Here is a 21,580-nt window from a genome sequence, read left to right on the forward strand (position 1 = left end):
GCATGCGCAGTGGGGAACATCGACCCACTTGCGAGCGTACTGCCGCTTGCGAGTGGGTCTGAATGACCCCCTTAGCATGCCGAGAGGGGCTGTTTGGCGCAGCTGCAGCAAAGATGTGCGAGGACACGTATGTATAAAATCCGTATGCCTAATTTGCTGAAAACCCATCGTTTGCCTTAACTGTGTGTCACATAGGGCTACGTGGTGACTGCAGGAGGACAGGATATTTCTGTGACTGATTCTGCAATGAGGAGCATTATACACTAGTTTATCAGCAGCGCGGTGTCAGCTCAGGCCTTGATTTCACATCTTATCCTGCTTAGTGCTCAATCCAAGCTACGATATGCCATCCTTCCATCACCCCAGGGGTCCCAAAGCCTCCGAGCCTCATGAGTTTGGCTGCTTATATCAGGGCTGGACTAATTACTGCCATAGAGATTCCTGTAACGCAGGAGACTTAGAGCTACAGGATTTTTTTCATTTTATGTCCAATTTTTTTTTATCCCTAACACTCTTGTTAAATTACAGGTTTTTTTTCTGCTACGAAGCTCCTCTCACTCCCCAACGCTCTCATCTATGAACCCCTGTTTAGAAGGATTGTTTGTACATACACATATAACTATAACAATGTTTTACTATCTGATCTCTGCCCTGTGCGTAGATGCTCCCCGTCTCAGCCTCTATAGTGCCTATTGATTTTTCCTTTTTGCACTTGTCTGCAATTTCTTTGACACCAGGCACAATCTATAAAGGTATCCCTGACTCCTCCAGAGGTCAATAAAAGACAATTCACAACTAGAAGCGTAGAGTTAACCCTATAGTACATCCATGGGTTATTGTGTCCTTGGGTGTAATGTGTATGTATGTCAGGATTTCAAGGATGTTTTATTGCATCGCTTTGTTACTTTATGCATATTTGTCTCCGATAAAATGTATTATTGTAGCCTGTAGTCAGAGAACCTTTGGTGACTTCTGCTCTGCACTAAACCCTGGATGGGCGAAATACAGCACTCGGGCCTTTTACAATTGGTTCTAGCCCATGCATCTCGTCCCTCCGCAGCCTGTAATGTAGTCCGCAAAGTATTTAGCAACACAATGCAAAAGGTTTCTAAAAGCTTTAGGGGCCCCATTCAGAGATGTACACTATTCCGATATTTACACAGTTGAGCGATTATCGGTGGACTGTGTGTGCGTCACATTTGCAATGCTGCTCGTAGAGGGGTTTTCTTAGCAGAATGACTGACTGTTTGGCAGGGAGTGGCGTCTGCTATCCCGTACACAGATAAAGTGGTTCCTACATCTCTGTTCAGGCGGCCATTCTGCGTAACCATAGGAAAGATCTGCGTATTTGTACGCACTTGCCGGGATCTGCAAAGCCGGCGGTCTCCCGTGCCTCATGCAGAGTTTTACAAAATTCCAGAAGGAACGGTTTACTGTAGTGAATTTCTTTCTGCTGTATGTTTTCTACCAACAAAGTATTTAAGACTTGGGCAGCGGTCAAGAAATTGTGGAGTAGAAACAGTTCTCGTAGTTGAATGTATGTAAATGTTAAGACTGACTGGTGTAAAATTGCCACAAAGTTAGGATCTCTATGAGAGTAGAGTACTAAAGAGGACTAGAGGTATCTTAGCTGACCCTAGTCATCTGAATTCTATGGTTTTGGAAAGGTTACTATCTAATAAATGTTTGAGGAGTGTGTGCGGTTATATAATCATGTTTTCCCAACATCTGTTCCGTTTACTGAACTGTCAAAAAGCACCGACTTGGGCCTGGTCCTCTGCTCTCACTGTCACTTATTCATTTTTTTTGGCAGGGTTTTTTATTTTACATAGCCATGGTTTCCGATCGGTTGTCATAGCAGCAGAACAGGTCGTAGTCACAGCTAGGCCGAAGCTTTTACGCTCAGCTGGTTTCCATGGCGACGCATATAATCTGTTCCAGACGGAGCGGCACGTGTATGCTATGAGGCTTATTTCACTGACAAGAAGTGTAAAGTCTTTGCATGGAATGGCATTGAGAGAGATGGTAGTAGTGATAATAGCTCACTGCTGCTGCTGCCATCTCTGTGTGACTGCTGGGCACACTGATCCCAATGGTCACTTTCCTGGACCATGGTGGAGATGTATCAAATCTTGGAAAGAGATGAAGTACTAACCAGCTTCTAACTGTCATTATTCAAACACAGCCTGTAACGTGATAGAGGCTTATTGGTTGGTACTTATCTCACTCCACTTTATTTTTCTCCAAGGCTTGATACATCTCTCCCCCTTACATCTCCTCCACTACCCACACTATCTGGATCAGTTTCACCAGACCGCCAGACTTTTTCTCTCAGGCATCCTGTTTCCCCATCCTTTATCATCTCTCCTATTTCCCCATCCTTTATCATCTCTCCTATTTCCCCATCCTTTATCATCTCTCCTATTTCCCCATCCTTTATCATCTCTCCTGTTTCCTCATCCTTTATCATCTCTCCTATTTCCCCATCCTTTATCATCTCTCCTATTTCCCCATCCTTTATCATCTCTCCTGTTTCCTCATCCTTTATCATCTCTCCTGTTTCCCCATCCTTTATCATCTCTCCTGTTTCCCCATCCTTTATAATGATCTCTCCTATTTCCCCATCCTTTATCATCTCTCCTATTTCCTCATCCTTTATCATCTCTCCTGTTTCCCCATCCTTTATCATCTCTCCTATTTCCCCATCCTTTATAATGATCTCTCCTATTTCCCCATCCTTTATCATCTCTCCTATTTCCCCATCCTTTATCATCTCTCCTGTTTCCCCATCCTTTATCATCTCTCCTGTTTCCTCATCCTTTATCATCTCTCCTGTTTCCCCATCCTTTATCATCTCTCCTGTTTCCCCATCCTTTATCATCTCTCCTATTTCCCCATCCTTTATCATCTCTCCTATTTCCCCATCCTTTATCTCTCCTATTTCCCCATCCTTTATCATCTCTCCTATTTCCTCATCCTTTATCATCTCTCCTATTTCCCCATCCTTTATCATCTCTCCTATTTCCCCATCCTTTATCATCTCTCCTGTTTCCCCATCCTTTATAATGATCTCTCCTATTTCCCCATCCTTTATCATCTCTCCTATTTCCTCATCCTTTATCATCTCTCCTGTTTCCCCATCCTTTATCATCTCTCCTATTTCCTCATCCTTTATCATCTCTCCTATTTCCCCATCCTTTATCATCTTTCCTATTTCCTCATCCTTTATCATCTCTCCTGTTTCCCCATCCTTTATCATCTCTCCTGTTTCCCTATCCTTTATCATCTCTCCTGTTTCCCCATCCTTTGTCATCTCTCCTGTTTCCCCATCCTTTATCATCTCTCCTGTTTCCCCATCCTTTATCATCTCTCCTGTTTCCCCATCCTTTATAATGATCTCTCCTATTTCCCCATCCTTTGTCATCTCTCCTATTTCCCCATCCTTTATCATCTCTCCTGTTTCCCCATCCTTTATCATCTCTCCTATTTCCCCATCCTTTATAATGATCTCTCCTATTTCCCCATCCTTTGTCATCTCTCCTATTTCCCCATCCTTTATCATCTCTCCTGTTTCCCCATCCTTTATCATCTCTCCTATTTCCCCATCCTTTATAATGATCTCTCCTATTTCCCCATCCTTTATAATGATCTCTCCTATTTCCCCATCCTTTATCATCTCTCTTGTTTCCCCATCCTTTATCATCTCTCCTGTTTCCCCATCCTTTATAGTGATCTCTCCTATTTCCCCATCCTTTATCATCTCTCCTGTTTCCCCATCCTTTATCATCTCTCCTATTTCCCCATCCTTTATAATGATCTCTCCTGTTTCCCCATCCTTTATCATCTCTCCTGTTTCCCCATCCTTTATCATCTCTCCTATTTCCCCATCCTTTATCATCTCTCCTATTTCCTCATCCTTTATCATCTCTCCTATTTCCCCATCCTTTATCATCTCTCCTATTTCCCCATCCTTTATAATGATCTCTTCTATTTCCCCATCGTTTATCATCTTTCCTGTTTCCCCTTCCTTTATCATCTCTCCTATTTCCCCATCCTTCGCTCCAACATAGATTTCCTCTACTATAAAGTCAGGTTTTATCTCCCAACATTGCCATGCAAACATGCTTTACTTATTTATTATCCACCCATTCTTATAACCCCTGCTTTACTGCTTGTAACTCACTGTTCTGGCTACTTGCACCACCTTCCCCTTGCTCCAGAGGTTTCCAAACTCCGCCATTACAGTCCACGTTTTAAGGATATCTATGCGTGAGCATAGGTAACTTAATTAGTACCTCAGTAAATTTGATTTAACCATCTGGACTCAAGCATGGATATCCTTAAAACCTGGACTGTAATGGGGAGTTTGGGAACCTCTGCCTTACTCTCTCACAGCCCATTTGGCTTTGTCATCTACTACAGAGAGAAAATTGACACCAATCACCAAGATATCTCTTCTTGCCGGACCCCGCACAACACACCCACCTTCTCCTACACCCATATCATCATCTCATCACCCTACAACCTGCCCTTGCTTACCTATGTTCTTTGCCCTCTCTCCCACACTGGATGTACACCTCTTCAGCCTGTCTATTTCCACTGGCCTATTCTCCCACTGGGATGTAGTTAGATTATTGGCGGCCGGGATGCCAGTCGTCGGAATCCCGACAGTGGAAACCCGACCTGGGACTAAAGATAGGTGTCGAAATCCCGACGCCTACTTTTAGCCCCACGCCAAAATCCCAAAAGCCGGCATCCCGAACGAAGGTACGCTGGGTTTCTTAGCCCTTAGCTGCGGTGGTGGGGGGGGGGAGGTTTAGGCATCCCTGGGGGGACTTAGGGTTAGGCACCCACCGGGGATGGTTAGACAACATGGAGGGGGCACCCCCGGGGGAAGGTTAGAGTTAGGCACCCCCCCAGGAAGGTTAGGTTTAGGATGCTGGAAAGGGGGGAGTTAGGGTTAGGCACTAGGGGGGGAGGTTAGGCGCCACTAAGGGAGGGTTAGTAGGGGAGAGGGGTAGGGATAGCATACTTACCACCCCTGTCGGGATCTTCAGATATCGGGATGCCGCTGTCAGGACTATTGAGCCGCCGGTATTCCCTCCCAGTGGTGTACAATATGTTTATGCAATTAAAATAAATATAAATGACCACAAAAATAATATTATAGTCTTTATTTTTTTACATGTTTTGTTGGAAGCTGGAGTCCCCACTAAATACTGTTATGATGTGTGTTCTCCTCGTTGAAAGATGTCTCTGACCCTCCTCTCCCACGTGTTCCCCCAGGTATTACGTGACGTGCTCCGGGACTTGTACCGCTTGTTGAAATTTGTGGTGCGGTGCGAGTCGGACTCTGTGTCTGTACTGCACGCACAGCTCGCACTGGAGGAATTGGACACCATCATGAGGGCGATTCTGTTCCCCCCACAGAAACTGGAGAAGAAAATTATTGTTTTACCTTAAGAAATGTGAAACCCATCCTGGAAATATCTCTGTATATGTGTGTGACAGAAAGGGGCATTTTGGAGGCTTAGACAGCTCTGTTCCCACAACAGCAGCAATAAGGATTTTAACTGGACATTATCTTTATTATTATCCTACAATGTTTTATAATGTTGCTTCATTACCTAAATTGTGTTTTTAAAAACACACAATAACTTGTAGTAAAGGTAATGCTATTTGTGGTATAAATGTGATTAGAGGTCATTCTATTCTTTAGAGGAGCATTGGTTACACACAAAGAAGGGTAGACAATTAGAGGCGAAAAGTCAGAATATTTTGGCCTGTTGACTTTCCGCCTCATTTGCCTGTTTCAGAGGCGAAATCATTCCGTGCGTTCCCCGATTTTCGCCTAATTCGATTGCAAAATAGGCGAAAAGGGAATTAGGCGAATGCGGAACAGGCGAAAAGTACTGAAAGAATTGGGGAAATCAGTCTGTACCCCAGAAAAAGATGCACTAACAGGAAATCAATATAGATGTGTACTAATAGCCCTAATAAAGCTATTTTGTGTACTTAAGTTGTGTAAATTGCTTGCTATTAGCATCTTTGTAAAAGAATAGCATTAAGCAGTATTTTTTGGTGAAAATAAGTAGTCCAGTGAAATTCGGGGTACTTGAAAATGGGCGCTAGCATATTTGTATGTCTCTAAAGTGAACTTTTTAAAAACGTGAAAAATCCACCTGCTGCGTGCACCTGCAATCCCAAAAACACCTGACCCATCCTTGCAGCACCCCATGAAACCTATTGCGCTCATTTTTATGCTTGTCCCCCCACTATTTACATTTTTACCTCAAAAATTCAATTTTTTTTTTTGGGTGTTCTTAGGATTTTTTTTTTTTTTTCAGATTTGTCTTTTGGGGGGCTGTACCAAGGGTTCTGAGTAGTTTCCCCACGTTCGCAACCCAAAATAAAGATTTTGTACTTCTTTTCACCTGCTATTGATTGGAGAATCTTTTTTGGAGAATTCAATGCATCGAGTTTCCGTTTAGGCGAAATTGTCCTGGAATTGAATTTGGCGAAATTTAAAAAAAAAAAAAACAGGCGAAAAAGGCTTTTCGTCTCTAATTGAATATGGCCCAAACTTCCCAGGTAAAATATAATTTTACTGCGTGCAGTACCTCTTGCTGGCCACTGGGGTAATTTACAACGTGGTCTTGAGAACACTTTTACTTATTTATTAACCGTTTCTTGTATAGTGCAACATATTTCCTTATACGCGTTTTACAATTGGAAACATTGAACAAAAATAGGTAATAACAGATAGACATAGAGGTAGGAAGGCCCTGCTTGCAAGCTTACAATCCATAGGGATATGGGCATTGATACACAAGGATAGGTGCTATATATTCCATTTTGGTCTAGCCAGAATGCAGAGTTTCTTGGTGGGCTTTATGATCCAGTCACACAGGAATGTTGGCCAAATGTCAGGAGGATATGCAAGAAAGACTGTGTGAGGTTGTGTGTGGACTGTGAAAGGGGATCTAATTAGCTGTGGAAGCTATGAAGGTTATGCGGGCTGTTCAGGAATCTGGAGTCTGAAGAGGTGAGTTTTCAGGGAACAGTTGAATGTTTGGAGACTAGATGAAAGTCTTATTGTGCGTGGGAGGGCATTCCACAGAGTGGGTGCAGCCCATAAAAAGTCCTGTAACCATGAATGGGAGCAAGTAATGCACGGGGATGAGAGACGCAGATCTTGTGCTGAGTGGAGAGGACGGGTTGGGAGATATTTTGAGATGAGTGAAGAGATAGATGTATGTTGGTGTGGTTTGGTTAATAACCTTATGTGTAAGTAAATGTATTTTGTATTGATTACGGTAGAAAACTGGCAACCAATGGAGGGACAGAGTGGAGCAGCAGACGGTGAACGTTTGGCAAGGACGATCAGCCTTGCAGCTGCATCTTAATAGATTGTAATGGCGATAGCCTGTTTTTGGGAAGACTAGTAAGGAGACTATTGCAATAGTCAATGCGGGAAATAATGAGTGCATGGATTAGTTTTTGCAGTGCTTTGTGTGAGAAATGGTCGAATTATGTTTTTTAGATGTATGTAACATGATTTTGAGACAGATTGAATGTGGGGAACAAAGGACAGTTCAGAGTCAAGGATGACACCTAGGCAGCGAGCTTGTGGGGCAGGGTGGATTGTCGAGTTATCCACAGTGATGGAGAGATCAGGTAGGTAACTGCTGTTGGCCGGTGGAAATATAATTAATTCTGTTTAGAAATATTAAGTTTGAGGTGGTGAGATGCCATCCAAGATGAAATGACAGAGACATTCAGTGACACGGACCAGCACAGATGGTGACAAATCTATGCGTATACTGCACGTCTAATCTCCGCACCCCACTGCAAACATGAAGCCAGAAAAATCTTCAGAGTCCCATTAATTATTTTTTTATTAACCTTTATACAGTGCACAGATATTATGCATCGCTTTGCAGAGTATATCCAACATTCAGAGCAGTCCTGCCCATTGGAGCTTACAATCTATATTCTCTGTCACATGAACACACATTAGGGTTTTTTTTTCTGCCACAAGCCAAACAACCTACTAGTAAGTTTTTGGGGTGTTGGAGGAAACCCACACAAACAAAAAGTGTTAGTGTCAAATCAACGTCCAACTTTTTAGAGCACCCACTTTTTTTTTTTAAATAAACTTTTGTTTTACTTCTAAAAAAAAAGGTGTTGCTATGCAAAGGGTATTACCCAGGTACAGCCACCACAGGCAGAATTCTTGGGTCCTGAGAGTGCCGTCAGATTTGTGCAGAGTACTATTCTGCCACACAAGGAAGGCTGGCGGTTCTGGCTCGCGTAGGAAGGTGGCTGGCAGTTGTGGCTCGCGTAGGAAGGTGGCTGGCGGTTCTGGCTCACACAGGAATGCTGTCAGTTCTGGCTCGCATAGGAAGGTGGCTGTCGATTCTGGCTCACACAGGAATTCTGGCGGTTCTGGCTCGCGTAGGAAGGTGGCTGTCAGTTCTGGCTCACACAGGAAGGCTGTCAGTTCTGGCTCGCATAGGAAGGTGGCTGTCGATTCTGGCTCACACAGGAATGCTGTCAGTTCTGGCTCGCGTAGGAAGGCCGGTGGTTCTGGCTTGCATAGGAAGGCTGACTGTTGGTAAGGGTTCTGTTTGCTGCATTTCTTTAATAATGGAAGCAGTCGCCACGCTGTATGACTCTATATGAGAGACATTTCCTGTATGCTGCCCCAGCTGTAAGATAATAGACTTCTTCTCTTGGAGCTGTCCTGGCAGGATCGACAGTGACAGGCTGTGCTGCAGGATGCCACTGAACCACGTATATGTTGAAAACACTAACCACTACCACTTACTACTTACCACTAAGTACTAACCATTACCACTAACTACTATCCACTACCACTGATACCTGCTACTCTCTGGATGGGAAGCCAGACAATGGTACAGTATAGCTAGGGAGTAGACTTCTTATACAGTACTCTAGCAGTAACCTTTATAGATGACCACAGCTCGCTCAACAGGTTCTAGATAATATAATATTGAGGATATTCGGTGTAAAGCTCATCGGATACATTGCAGCAGTTTGGCTTTGTCAGTTTCCTGCCCCTTACACAGTATGGTCCAGATTCCAGGCTGGAGGCAGCTCCTTATTCCGCTGCAAATAGTGAGCTTAGCAAACTGCGCAGAAGCAGATTCACACATCTTTGCGTATGTGGCGACTTTGGCCGGATCTCTCCTTGCATGATATGGGCACCATTGTGCTCACTGGGGTGTTGAAGTGATTGTATCACATATGAAGAGGTTACATGGTAACAGGATGAGCACTGTTAGGTCACACACATTTTATTAAGAATTTAACTACGTTTGTATTAAATGGTAAAAATAAACAAACATTGATTAGTAGGTTACAGGAGTGCTGTGGCTTCTAATTAAGTATCATAAATACAAACCGATAAATATGCTCCGAGAATGTAGTAAAAATAATAAAAAATTAATTTACTCCCAACATAAAGCCGTAACAGAAGCGCAGTTATGTATTTACTGCGTATGCTTTGGCTGGTAAAGAAAGAATACCTGGCACCTGCGCAAAGCCCCCATCTTAGATAGAGATGGGAACCTCAAGTAATTAAACACAACATAAACCCTTAAATGTGCACGTGCCAACTGTACGCACACACAAAGCAGATACAATGACGGGGGGGGAGAACTCCACGCTAAAAATGTCCACCAATAATGGATTATATGGATCTCTATCAGTGGTGGAACTAGAGCGTGGTGCGCCCAGGTGGAAGAATATGCTTTAGGCCCCCCCTACGCAGTGGCCCCAGAAGTGGTCCCCCCTACGAAATGCCCCCAGTAGTAATACCCCCTATACATTGCCCCCAGTAGTGGTCCCTCATATACAGTGCCCCCAGTAGTAGTCCCCTCTATGCTGCATTGCCCCAGTAGTAGTCCCCCTATGCATTGCCCCCAGTAGTAGTCCCCCCTATACAGTGCCCCAGTAGTAGTCCCCCGCATACAGTGCCCCCAGTAGTTTGTCCCCCCCAATACAGTGCCACCAGTAGTAATCCCCCCTATGCTGCATTGCCCCCAGTAGTAGTGCCCCCTATACAGTGCCCGCAGTAGTAATCCCTCCTATGCTGCATTGCCCCCAGTAGAAGTCCACGCAGTAGAAATCCCCCCTATGCTGTATTGTCCACAGTAGTAGTCCCCCCTATACAGTGCCCCCAGTAGTAATCCCCCCTATGCTGCATTGCCCCCAGTAGTAGTGCCCCCTATACAGTGCCTCCAGTAGTAATCCCTCCTATGCTGCATTGCCCCCAGTAGAAATCCCCCCTATGCTGTATTGTCCACAGTAGTAGTCCCCCCTATACAGTGCCCCCAGTAGTAGTCCCCCCTATACAGTGCCCCCAGTAGTAGTCCCCCCTATGCACTGCCCCAGTAGTAATCCCCCTATGCTGCATTGCCCCCTATACAGTGCCTCCAGTAGTAATCCCTCCTATGCTGCATTGCCCCCAGTAGAAATCCCCCCTATGCTGCTTGTCCACAGTAGTAGCCCCCCTATATAGTGCCCCCAGTAGGAGTCCTCCCTATACAGTGGTCCCAGTAGCGGCCACTGCCCCCCCACCCCTGCTGTGCCAGGCTTACACAGAAATAAAAAAAACAATCACACACTTACCTGATCCCTGCTCCTGACGCGACCGCTGCTGTCCGCTCCTCCCGGCCTGCTCTGTACTGTGGGAGAGACAGTGACGTCTCAAAGTCTCTCCCATCACCTGCTGCGCTTTCACTGCGGTCTGCCCTACACTTGTGGGGCCCAAGGGAATAGTGGTGGGTGCAGCGGCAGCTTTGGGCCCCTACACCACAGCGGGCCACGGTGCAAAGGCAGGTAGTTCCGCCCCTGCTATCTATACTGCACGTGCGCACTAATAATGTTTAGCCCATGTCTTTATGCTGCACCATAAGCAGGGGCTGGGATTGGGCCGTCGGGACAGTCACGTGGTTGTCCCCTCAGTGGGCAGCCCTGCGCCCGTCACTCACTCACACCTCCGCGGGCCAACTGACGCGATCGGGTGCAGCCTCCCCCCCTACACCCAATCACGCTGCCAATCATAGCTGCTGCCCGAGCCTGACTACCTGCTACGTCCTCCTGCTCCCAGCATTCCTTGCGCCCTGGCCGGTCGGTCCGACCTGGGTTGCTGCTATTTCCAAGTTGGAGAAAGGACCTCTGTGACGTAGACACCACGTCACCGCTGCAGGAGGCTGGACCGCTCCTGCGTTACCATCCACTAGGGCATACAGGGGGAACAAATATCTGTGGCGAGCGCAGCGAGCCACCGTGCCCGAAGCGTGGCGAGCGGACACTTTTGGTCCCCCGTTAGTATCCCCGCCCCTCCCCCTTTCAGGCCGAGTCACGTGGGTGTGACGTCACAGGGCCATCAGCCCTGTATAGTCTAGACCTAACCGTCAGACCTGTGGCGGCCTCCTGCAGGCTGCGCTCCATGACAGCTTCACGCAGAGGTGCCGAGGAGGGTCGCAGCTGCTAGGCACTGAGGAGGCCGTCTCTGTTCCTCACCAGTTCCGTGACTGACTGTGGTGGGACAGTCACATCACAGACATGGAGATCGGGGGCCGCGGAGCTCTTGGTCTAGCGAGACATAATTATCATCATGCAGGATTTATCCTCTGTCCAGTTTGGAGACGAGAAGCGGCTGCGGGAGAAGAATGACAGAAACCTGGGGAATATATGGTAAGGGTCACACTGATTTATAGACGTAGGAGCAGCTAGTGCAGCACATGTTTTGTGTACTTTTGCAAAGTAAGGGGCCTATGTATCAATAATCGCGATAATTAACAATCTATAGGTTATGGATATTTTCTTTTTGAAAAATATCCCCTCTATGTACTAAACTGAACCCGCTGGGACATTGGTAATGATAATCCCTGTGAGTTACTACCCCGCCATATGGGAGGTGTCCTCCGGGGAAATCTGACATTGCGCACGCGCTTCGCTTTTGGAGTTTGGCACATAGGTGTCAGACTGTAGTCCCCATTGATAATAATGGGGACTGTGATCTGCAGTGCAAATCAGCCTTCTGCAGGGGTTTTCTGTGAGGGTTAGGCTGCCGGGTGTGGGGGGGGTTAGGGTTAGGCTATAGGGGGAGGGTTACAGGTAGGGTTATCCTACTTACCGGCAGTTGTCGGCACTGTGACCCAGTAGAGATGCTGGCGTCGGGATTCTGAGCACCGGGATCCTGAGTGCCGGCATCCTGTACCCAACCCCAGCGCTCATCATGCCTATTTTTCTGTAGCTGATGAATCGGTAGAACAGTCTGGGTCAATTTGTTGTGTTTGCTCCCCAGGCCAAAAGTTACAAGCCCTCCTCTGGCGCCGGCCAATGAAGAACAACGAGTGCAGATGTTTCGATGGACCTGAGGGGCAGCCGGAGAACAGACTAGAGCTGCGGTGCCAGCTGTAGAGGTGACACAGGTGCAGGGCTGGGCAGGGGAGCATATGCCGGTACACATTTGGCCCTGAAAGTACATGATGCAGCCGGGGGCCACCTACGTAATACTTACATGGACGCATCATGTTAACTCTCCAGAGAGGAAATCGTTTATCTTCATCCAGGCTCCCATTACTGTAGTAACCTGGGGCAAAATGTAAGAAAAGGCTAAGGCCCTGATTCAGAGCCGGATGCTCTGACCAGAGCGCTCGCTCTGAATCAGGGCCCTCCTCCATTAAAATGGAGCGTCCTCCTGGACGCTCGTATAGCTGTGGGTCACCACCCACAGCATATACGAGCGTCCAACAAGATGGTCGCGATGGTCTTGACCATCGCGACCATCGGGCTTGCGAGTGAAACCCTGTGGTCGGGTTTCTCAACCACAAGCCCTGGAGTGATTTTGGCTCTATCAGAGCCAAAATCACTCCCACTGACATCACTAGTGATGTCAGTAGGGCCGGCTTCAGACGGTAGGCGTTCCCATGGGAACGCCTCCATCTGGCAGGCACGCCCCCGGCATGCCCACCAAAGGGGGCGTGCTGTCAATCAACATCGACAGCACGCCCCCTTTGGTGCGAGACCCAGAGCGATGGAAAGTCCTTCGCTCGGCGGGTCTCGCGCATGCGCACGACGGAGCTCCCTCCGTCGTGCGCATGCGCAGCGGGGAACATCAACCCACTTGCGAGCGTACTTCCGCTCGCGAGTGGGTCTGAATGACCCCCTATATACGCTATAATCACCACTATTTGACACAACAAAATTCGGTATGTAAGAAAGCAGATAACATAGAGAAAACCACTTTTCTCCATCTTATTTGCAAAAATGTAATGATTTCGTCATCGAAAATCATTTAAATGTTATTAAAACACGAGAAAGGCCCTTTTGTGGCTTAATATTTTTTTTCATATCGGCAGGAATATCTGCCGGTGTGTGTTCTAACCTGCAGCGACTTTTGTGGGGGTCTTTAAGGCTGCGCACTAGGTCTCGCGTTGTTTGTGAGATCTCACACTTGCGCAGTAGGGCCAGTCAGGAGGTAAAACTCAGCACTAGGCTATGCGTTGTGGGTTTTGCACGGATCGCCAGAGGAGGGAGTTTTCTCTCCCCATTCCGGCACTGAGATGTTAATACATCTCGGTGTTAATGCTTCACCTCGATAAGAGGCCACCTGCAGATCTGTCTGTCTCTAGCAGGTGTTCATCCCCTAGTGTAAAAGTACTTCTGGGGATGATCACCATTAGCACAGACCTTTGCAGTTTAAAGGAATTGTAAGCAATTTGAAAAAAATTGCCAAAAGCTTTAGTAAATATACCCCAAGGTTTCAGCGTTATTGCATTTGAGTGCCTGCTGCTATTCATGTACAACATCCCATTCCAGCCATCTAGTTATGGACACTGCGGCACTCTGACTTACCATCCAGGAGCGAGTAAATACGAATATTTTTACATATATTTATACAATTTTTGCTAAATTATTATATATTATCTGAGATTGATTTTTTTTCGTGCTATTTACAATTTTTTATTGATTTATACTGAATATCCAACTAAAATGTGTATTATTATTATTTTTATGTGATCGCATCTGGCCCTGTTTTCTGCCTTCTTTCTATTGCTTTATATTTCCATCACTTCTGTTTATCTGGATGTTTTTCCTATAGTCCAGATCTCCCATTATTATTTGATGTCCTTGTTTGGTGTGACGATAAACCAGGCGCTAAGTGATTTTCCCACATCTCCCAGCTGTCCCTATTTCTGCATGACAGTCACTTTGGGTGTTTGCACTGATTTGCTTTGTCAAAATGTGGGTGAGAAAATTTGGTGTGTTCGGGTGGATCGGGGGTAGGGCTTAATTTGGTCTTCATTCTAGTACCCTACACCTGTCACATACCGTGCAGTTCCTCTTTCCTGCCTGGGGTGTCACTCTCTGCTCTGGTGCTTCTAGCACACTCAGCTGATGCAACACACTGCTGATATACAGACCAGAGTGTGCTAGAAGAACCAAAGCAGAGAGCGACACCCCAGGCAGGAAAGAGTAACTGCACGGGTTGGTGACCGATGCAGGGTGCTAGAATGAAGACTACTTCATTTGTCCCAATTTTGCCCCTTTTTCTAAATGACATAAATCCCCATCCTTCCCAATAAAGGTACTGTGATGGCAGGAACGCAGGCTTAACATACAAAAGGCCGTTAGCAAGTTAGGTGGGACCCTGAAATAGGTTGGGGCGTATCTCTGCTCATTCGGAAGCTCTCATAGGGTGTGTACCGCCGCATCACAGAGTTATACCTCCCATGCACTACCAGAACCAATTACAGATATTGGGGTCTATTTACTAAGCCTTGGACAGAGATAAAGTGAATGAAGATAAAGTCCCAACCAATCAGCTCCTAACTGCCAATTCACAGGCTGCATTTGAAAAATGACAGCTAGGAGCCGATTGGTTGGGACTTTATCTCCGTTCATTTTAGCTCCATCCAAGGCTTAGTAAATAGACCCCATTGTGATGGGCAAAAGGTCTGGCTGTATATTAGTCATAGGACCCTGCCAAACACAGAGAATAAGGGGTCCAGGCGGAGGACTAGCAAAGTGCTATAATTGGAAGAGATTTAATACACATCTTAAATAAAATGAAAGACTTCTGTAACTTGTCAGTGTCCTAGCACTCGTGTGATGAAGTTTATCCGGACTCTCCTGAGCCCACAGTTTCCAGCAAGGAGTTTTACAGATGTCCTGATGGACACCAGTAGCTCAGTCATTCCTGCAGTCTATATTCCCCGGTGCTGTGGGGACACTCACTCCCCGTAGGTGTATGTCCTGATGGACACCAGTAGCTCAGTCATTCCTGCAGTCTATATTCCCCGGTGCTGTGGGGACACTCACTCCCCGTAGGTGTATGTCCTGATGGACACCAGTAGCTCAGTCATTCCTGCAGTCTATATTCCCCGGTGCTGTGGGGACACTCACTCCCCGTAGGTGTATGTCCTGATGGACACCAGTAGCTCAGTCATTCCTGCAGTCTATTTTCCCCGGTGCTGTGGGGACACTCACTCCCGGTAGGTGTATGTCCTGATGGACACCAGTAGCTCAGTCATTCCTGCAGTCTATATTCCCCGGTGCTGTGGGGACACTCACTCCCCGTAGGTGTATGTCCTGATGGACACCAGTAGCTCAGTCATTCCTGCAGTCTATATTCCCCGGTGCTGTGGGGACACTCACTCCCCGTAGGTGTATGTCCTGATGGACACCAGTAGCTCAGTCATTCCTGCAGTCTATATTCCCCGGTGCTGTGGGGACACTCACTCCCCGTAGGTGTATGTCCTGATGATGTTTATAGATGAGGGTGTTTTGGGGGATTTTTCTTTTTTTTTCAGTTCCAGGACGATGAGAGAATGAGCCGCCTGTTCCTCTCTCCTCTCCTGGATCCAGTTTCAGACTCCAAACAAGGAGATTTTTGTGCTTTTAAAAAAAAAAGGGAAGAATTTTATTTATAACATGGTAGGAAGGTAGGAAGAGGGAGTGTAAGCAGAGCTGCTCAGCGCAAAAGGTAAGACACTACAAAAATCTTTCTTACAGATTAATAGGTAAATTACTGTGTAATAATAACTTGTTTGCAATGTGGCCACAGTGGATGGATGTAATGTGCGGACAAAGCCGGGGAGTGGGAAATACTTTACTGCACTTTCCCCTGAGTGTGATAATCAGAAGTGAGGTTTGCAACATTTATATTTCTGTCGCATGTCATTTGCAATAACCACTTGATTACTCGGCTGAAAGCTAAGGCCAACTGGAGGCACTTCGCTTGCCATGGGACTACAAGATCCAGCATGTCCTGACAGCCTCCGCCTGCGGAGTCACAAGTTACCAGCCTTGTTTATATCGGAGGCTATGCTAGAAAAACACAGAAATAAAAAATCCCAGAGAGATCTGATCATCTTGTAGGCGTCTGAGGTTATCTGGGGTCATGCCATTCTCTTATCAGTAGTCCATACACTGCTGGCGTCGGGCTTTGCAGTCGTGCCAACTCTTGTCCGCTCTGCATGCAGAGCAGGTCTGGTGTGAGAACCCTGGATTTGTGGCTATTGTTGGGCTGTTTCCACGGAGCTCCTGGAAAAGTTGTCTTCTTTGTATAGATATCGCATGTCAGTCTATGCCTCTGGCTGAAAAACTCCTGGTTTGGCTCCTCAACTAAATTGCTGGGCACACATTTCACCACTGCTGAGGATGCTTTGCCTGGGCATCAGATAGGCATTTACATGTGGTGTATGACGCCAGGCTATGGTTATTAGATGCCACGTCTCTGTTGTGAGGGCCAAGATGTGGTAGATTGCTACTGTCTGTCCGTACAGAATATATGTATGTGTGATTATGTACGTGTCTGTTTTAGTGCTTTGGGCTGTTTGCTGTTGTTTTGTACTGAATTGTACTTTCTTCAAATTTGTGGTTTAATGGGCTGGACGTGTAAGTTATCTTTTAATCGTATTTATGTTTTGTTTTTACCTGCCGGTAATAGTTTGTCCTGTATCTGTGTTTTTTTCCTAGTAATATGGATCTGAAAATAAATAGGAAGCAAAATGCTGAGCGTAACTATACCAGACTTGTGTCCATGCCTAATTCCTTCAATTGAGGCTGTGCATTGCATGTACCATACCATTAAAAAAACTAAAGCGTGGTTTCAAAATTGGTGCGACTAAAGGCCCCCATATATCAGCAACTGATTGCAGCAATTCTGCAATTTGCAATCGATTGTGTATAAAAATATTTCCCTTTTTCAATCGATTGCAAATTGCTGCAATCAATTGCTGATGTATGGGGGCCTTTATACTCATAGTAGATGACGTTATGGCTGCCCCCGAAATCACAGACCCTCCAGCATGACCCTTCCCATCAGGTTCACAATGCTCTGCCCCTGGCCTTCCCACCTAATGTATAATTGCAGCCACCTGTGTTGCACTAGTTAATTGATGAGAAGGATGTTTCTACACAGGTGATGGCAATAATACATTATGGGGGCAGTCCTGGAGGAGATCATTTTGTACCTGGTAGAGCAGGTTATGTTGAAGGGTATGATGTTGGCAATGTGGGGGACATGGCATAGTAAAGGGGGTGCGATTACGCTACTGTGGCCTCACCTTCACGATTACCTGCACTGCGAAGCCTGAGGCAGGGCCACACAATTCAGCGTAATCACGTGATTGGCTGTCCATACCACACACTTCACTAGGGAACGTGGGCGGGTGGCCTCCAGGAGACTTGCCCACTCTTCTGGGCATCCAGGAGAGTCACCCAAGATTCAGGAATCTCCCGGATATTCTGTAAGTAGGTATATTTATACTATTGTGCAGAGACTGTGCCCAGTGGATAATGGGGCTGGCGCTGTACTAGCCTTCAGCTGTATATAAGCACAAAAGCTGAAAACATTATAAAATTGTTCTTGTATACATATTATGTTCCTTTATGTTAATGCAGTAATAAAGAAACGCCTCACACCTATTGGTAGTGAAATGAATGCAGCCAGTTAGTAACATGATAATCTGCAAATGATTGATGCTGACGTTTCTGCTGGTTTATGGTAAGGGGCAATTTTACCTTATTGGAAGCATAAAAGCAGCGCAGGGGCCTCATTCTACTCTGGCCAGAGTGTCTCTGTGCCTAGTTTGTATGTGTTCCCAGCATTCGTGTGAGTTCTTTCCAGGAACCCATTTCCTCTCATACTAGTAAATTATTTGACATTAAATGAATTGGTCCTGACTTGTGTATATACCATTTATGCCTATGGGAAATTAGAGTGTAAGCTCCGCTGGAGCAGAAACGTATGTGCCTGAATAATGTTCTCTGATTATACAGCTCTACAGAATATGTTGGCGCTGTGTGAAAAAGAAATATGATAGTAACCGGATATTCTAGAACGACCATCGATTGTTTGAAGCAGAAGCCATAGTTACATACAGACTGATCTTACACGGTCCAGACAGTAATCTGAGTGAGGCCTTAATTACCACTGGTTGTGGGGTCAGCATCCCAGTGAGTTATCGCAATAAACGGAACCGAGCTGAATCTCAGGAAGGAACTTAAGGTGCCCATCCAAGTGCCGATAATACTGAGCAATTGCACGATTACGACATCGTAATCATGCAATCGCTCCGTTATCGGCTACACATTGGGTATTTAAATGTCTAAAACAACCAGCGTGGAGCGTGCTTGCTGGTCGTTTCTGACATCTATCATCGCCCGAACATGACGGTCTACTCGACGACTGTCATCAGGTTACGCATGTTCGGGGATGATTGATGTGTATACACTGAACGTCTGAATGTTCAGTGTATGCACTTCACCCCTAGGGAGACGACGGCACGATTAAGATGTCGTAATCGTGCCGTCGTCCCCGCACCTACAAGTGGATGGGCACCTTTACTGTAAAGACAGATAAGCAGCGAAGGGATAGATACAAAGTGACAACAGATTCAGGGGCATGGCACCATATCTTCACCTTCAGGGCCATAACTAGGGATGTGTGAGTTGTGCCTACGCCCAGGGCCCAGGGGAGTGTCAGCGTCACTGCTCCATGACACCTGCATTTGGTTTGCAGAGAGCCTGACACGGCACAATGCAGCCTGTAGAGGCGGCAGGAATGTCCCCTAACCCTACAGCTTGTAAAGTCACCCGGAGTGTCTATAGGATGCGCCAGGTACTCCTCTGCTCGCTGGTCCCGTGACCTGGGCTGCACTGTAACTACTGTTGGGTGAATTGACTCAATTGATTCTAAAATTTAATACGTGATCAGAATTTGTTAAAAAATTTATAAAATTCCTGAATAAATAATTCACATCGGAGAATCAGACGTATCATAGTGCATGCAGAGTAATGCATCAACACACATGACTAGTCTATGGCCTTATACACTGAGCATCCAGCCCCTCACACACTGAGGGGTAGATTTATTAAGGCGAGGTTTGACTGATGGTTTTAAAACGGCAATAGTGATAAACACTAAACAAGGCTTGTCTGGCATTTATTTCTACTGCCCTTTTAAAACTGAGCCAAAGGAGCAGATGATCGTTGGCTTTGACAAACCGCTCGTTAGTAAATCTACCCCTTATTCATCTTGGATACTTCTAGAGCAGTGGTTCTCATACTCCGTCCTCAGGCTGCCTAACAGGTCATGTTTTCCAGGCCACCTCGCTGGTGCACAGGTGTACTCAGTACTAACCGACACAGTTTATAAGATCCACAGGTGGTCTGGAAAACATGAACTGTTGAGGGTCCTAAGGACGGAGTTTAAGAAACACGGATTGTAGTAGAAAGTGTCTGAGGATGCAATTTGTGACCAATTTGTGTACCCTGGTCTACTGTACACTAGTCTAGTGCTACATGTCTGTGTATTCAGTCTGGTTATCACTCCTCACTTTACTACTCTCCCAGGCATGATACATCTCCCCCAGAATCTATCAAGTGTCGATATATACAGGCAATCCATTGCCAACACTTCTCCAAACACACTGGTCACCACAATACTCAATTATGTTCTGTACTTGTCATTAATGCTGTTAGCTATATAGGTGCAGGAATACAGGCAGCCACTGAGATCTCCACAGGTGTTTTAATATATGAATGATATCTGACCAGGGACAAGGTACATGAATGATCCTCCTTATCCGCAGTGACTCAGGGTCACTCAGCCTCCACTGATACATTGTATTAGAGAATTTATCCATTATATTTATTGTGATTGCTTTCTGGTGGAAGCCTCTCAGCGTGGCCTCAGTGATGGTTGAAGGGCTTTCATGGGGTAGAGACAACGCCAGCTAGATTGTACAGGTCTAACCTGGGAAATGCCAATCTACTGCACTTGAATGGCAGCTGAACTGTTCCTAAACCTATATTACCCTATATATAAAAAGCATTATATACAAACACAATTTAGCGTGTCACTGGCCCTTTAAATCATAAGTGGTGACATCAGAACCTGTAAGCAGTGTTATGTCATAAAGGACATTGTCAGGTGACAGTTAAGAACCCTGCTGGCTGGCAATTCTGTACCACTGTCTGCCTGTAAGCCTACAGAGCAGCAGAGGTTTTGTCAGTGAATTATTTACAATTTCCCAGAGAAATGAGAGAATTGGCCACGTATAGTCGTGGTTTTATACCATCAAGGAGCCCAGCTTGTAGCTCCACATTATTTTCATCCAGCCAGGACAGCTGCAGAACAAGTCCATATGCCACCATGAAGGTCACACATGGAGAGGAGAAACCTAGAAAGCCATATAGCCTAGGTGAGGACCTCTATGACTACACAGAGAAGGCAGCAAATAGAATCTACACCAGTATGTTACCTAACTCAGCCTCCAAACAGTCGTCCAACGCGAGCCGGCAGGAACAGTGCTCTGCACAAAGAAACGGCATCAAAGCACAGCCATCTAGAGACTCTGCTGGTGATGGCTGTAGTAGGGCAACACTGGGCAAACCACCAGCATGTCCACTGCTCACTACTAAATTGCCGTTATTGCCACGGATGAGTCCAAGAAAAACATTTGGACCAGTGTATAATGCTTCAGATGTGAAACTCTCCCATCTCCCTCCATCGAGAAGCCCAACATGGAGCTCTGCATCAACAAGTCCATTTTCATCCAGGCCAGACAGCTGTACAAGTTCATATGCCACCATGCAGGAGACACAGGTAGAGGGGAAACACGTCTCACCTAGAAAGCCATATAGCCTAGGTGAGGACTTCTATGGCTATAAAAAGAAGGCAGAAAATAGAATCTGCGCCAGGCTGTTACACAACTCAGCCCAGCTACAGCCATCTAGAGACTCTGCCGATGATGGCTGTAGCTGGGCAACCCTGGGCAAACTACCAGCGTCTGCATTGCTCGTTACTAAATTGCCGTTATTGCCATGGATGAACCTGAGCAAAATATCTGGACCAGCTCCTGCCTTAAATCCGAAACCCTCCCGTCTCCAGGCGCGGAAGCCAAGAAGGACATCTGATGCTCCGGCTCCCAAACTGAAGACCAGAGGCGCCCTTAGGGGGAAGGTTTCCTGTATCCCAGCACCTCCCACACCTGAATTAGGGCTGCTCTGTGGTTGAGGGAGTAGAAGTCCA

The 21,580-nt window shown here is 46.2% G+C and overlaps 1 protein-coding gene across 1 annotated transcript in view; it reads left to right on the forward strand.

Moving 5' to 3' along the window:
- LOC148453325 (transport and Golgi organization protein 6 homolog) overlaps window positions 1-6,369 on the forward strand; it is a 106,150-nt gene extending 99,781 nt beyond the window's left edge. Inside the window, exon 17 of the mRNA XM_088462286.1 lies at window positions 5,287-6,369. Coding sequence (XP_088318412.1) covers window positions 5,287-5,463 — 177 coding nt within the window. The 3' untranslated portion in view covers window positions 5,464-6,369. The remainder of the gene's footprint in view (window positions 1-5,286) is intronic.
- The last annotated feature ends 15,211 nt before the right edge of the window (window positions 6,370-21,580 follow it).

The sequence above is a fragment of the Taudactylus pleione genome, unplaced genomic scaffold, assembly GCF_031769625.1.
Source record: "Taudactylus pleione unplaced genomic scaffold, aTauple2 ptg001183l, whole genome shotgun sequence".
In the NCBI taxonomy this organism is placed as follows: Eukaryota; Metazoa; Chordata; class Amphibia; order Anura; family Myobatrachidae; genus Taudactylus; species Taudactylus pleione.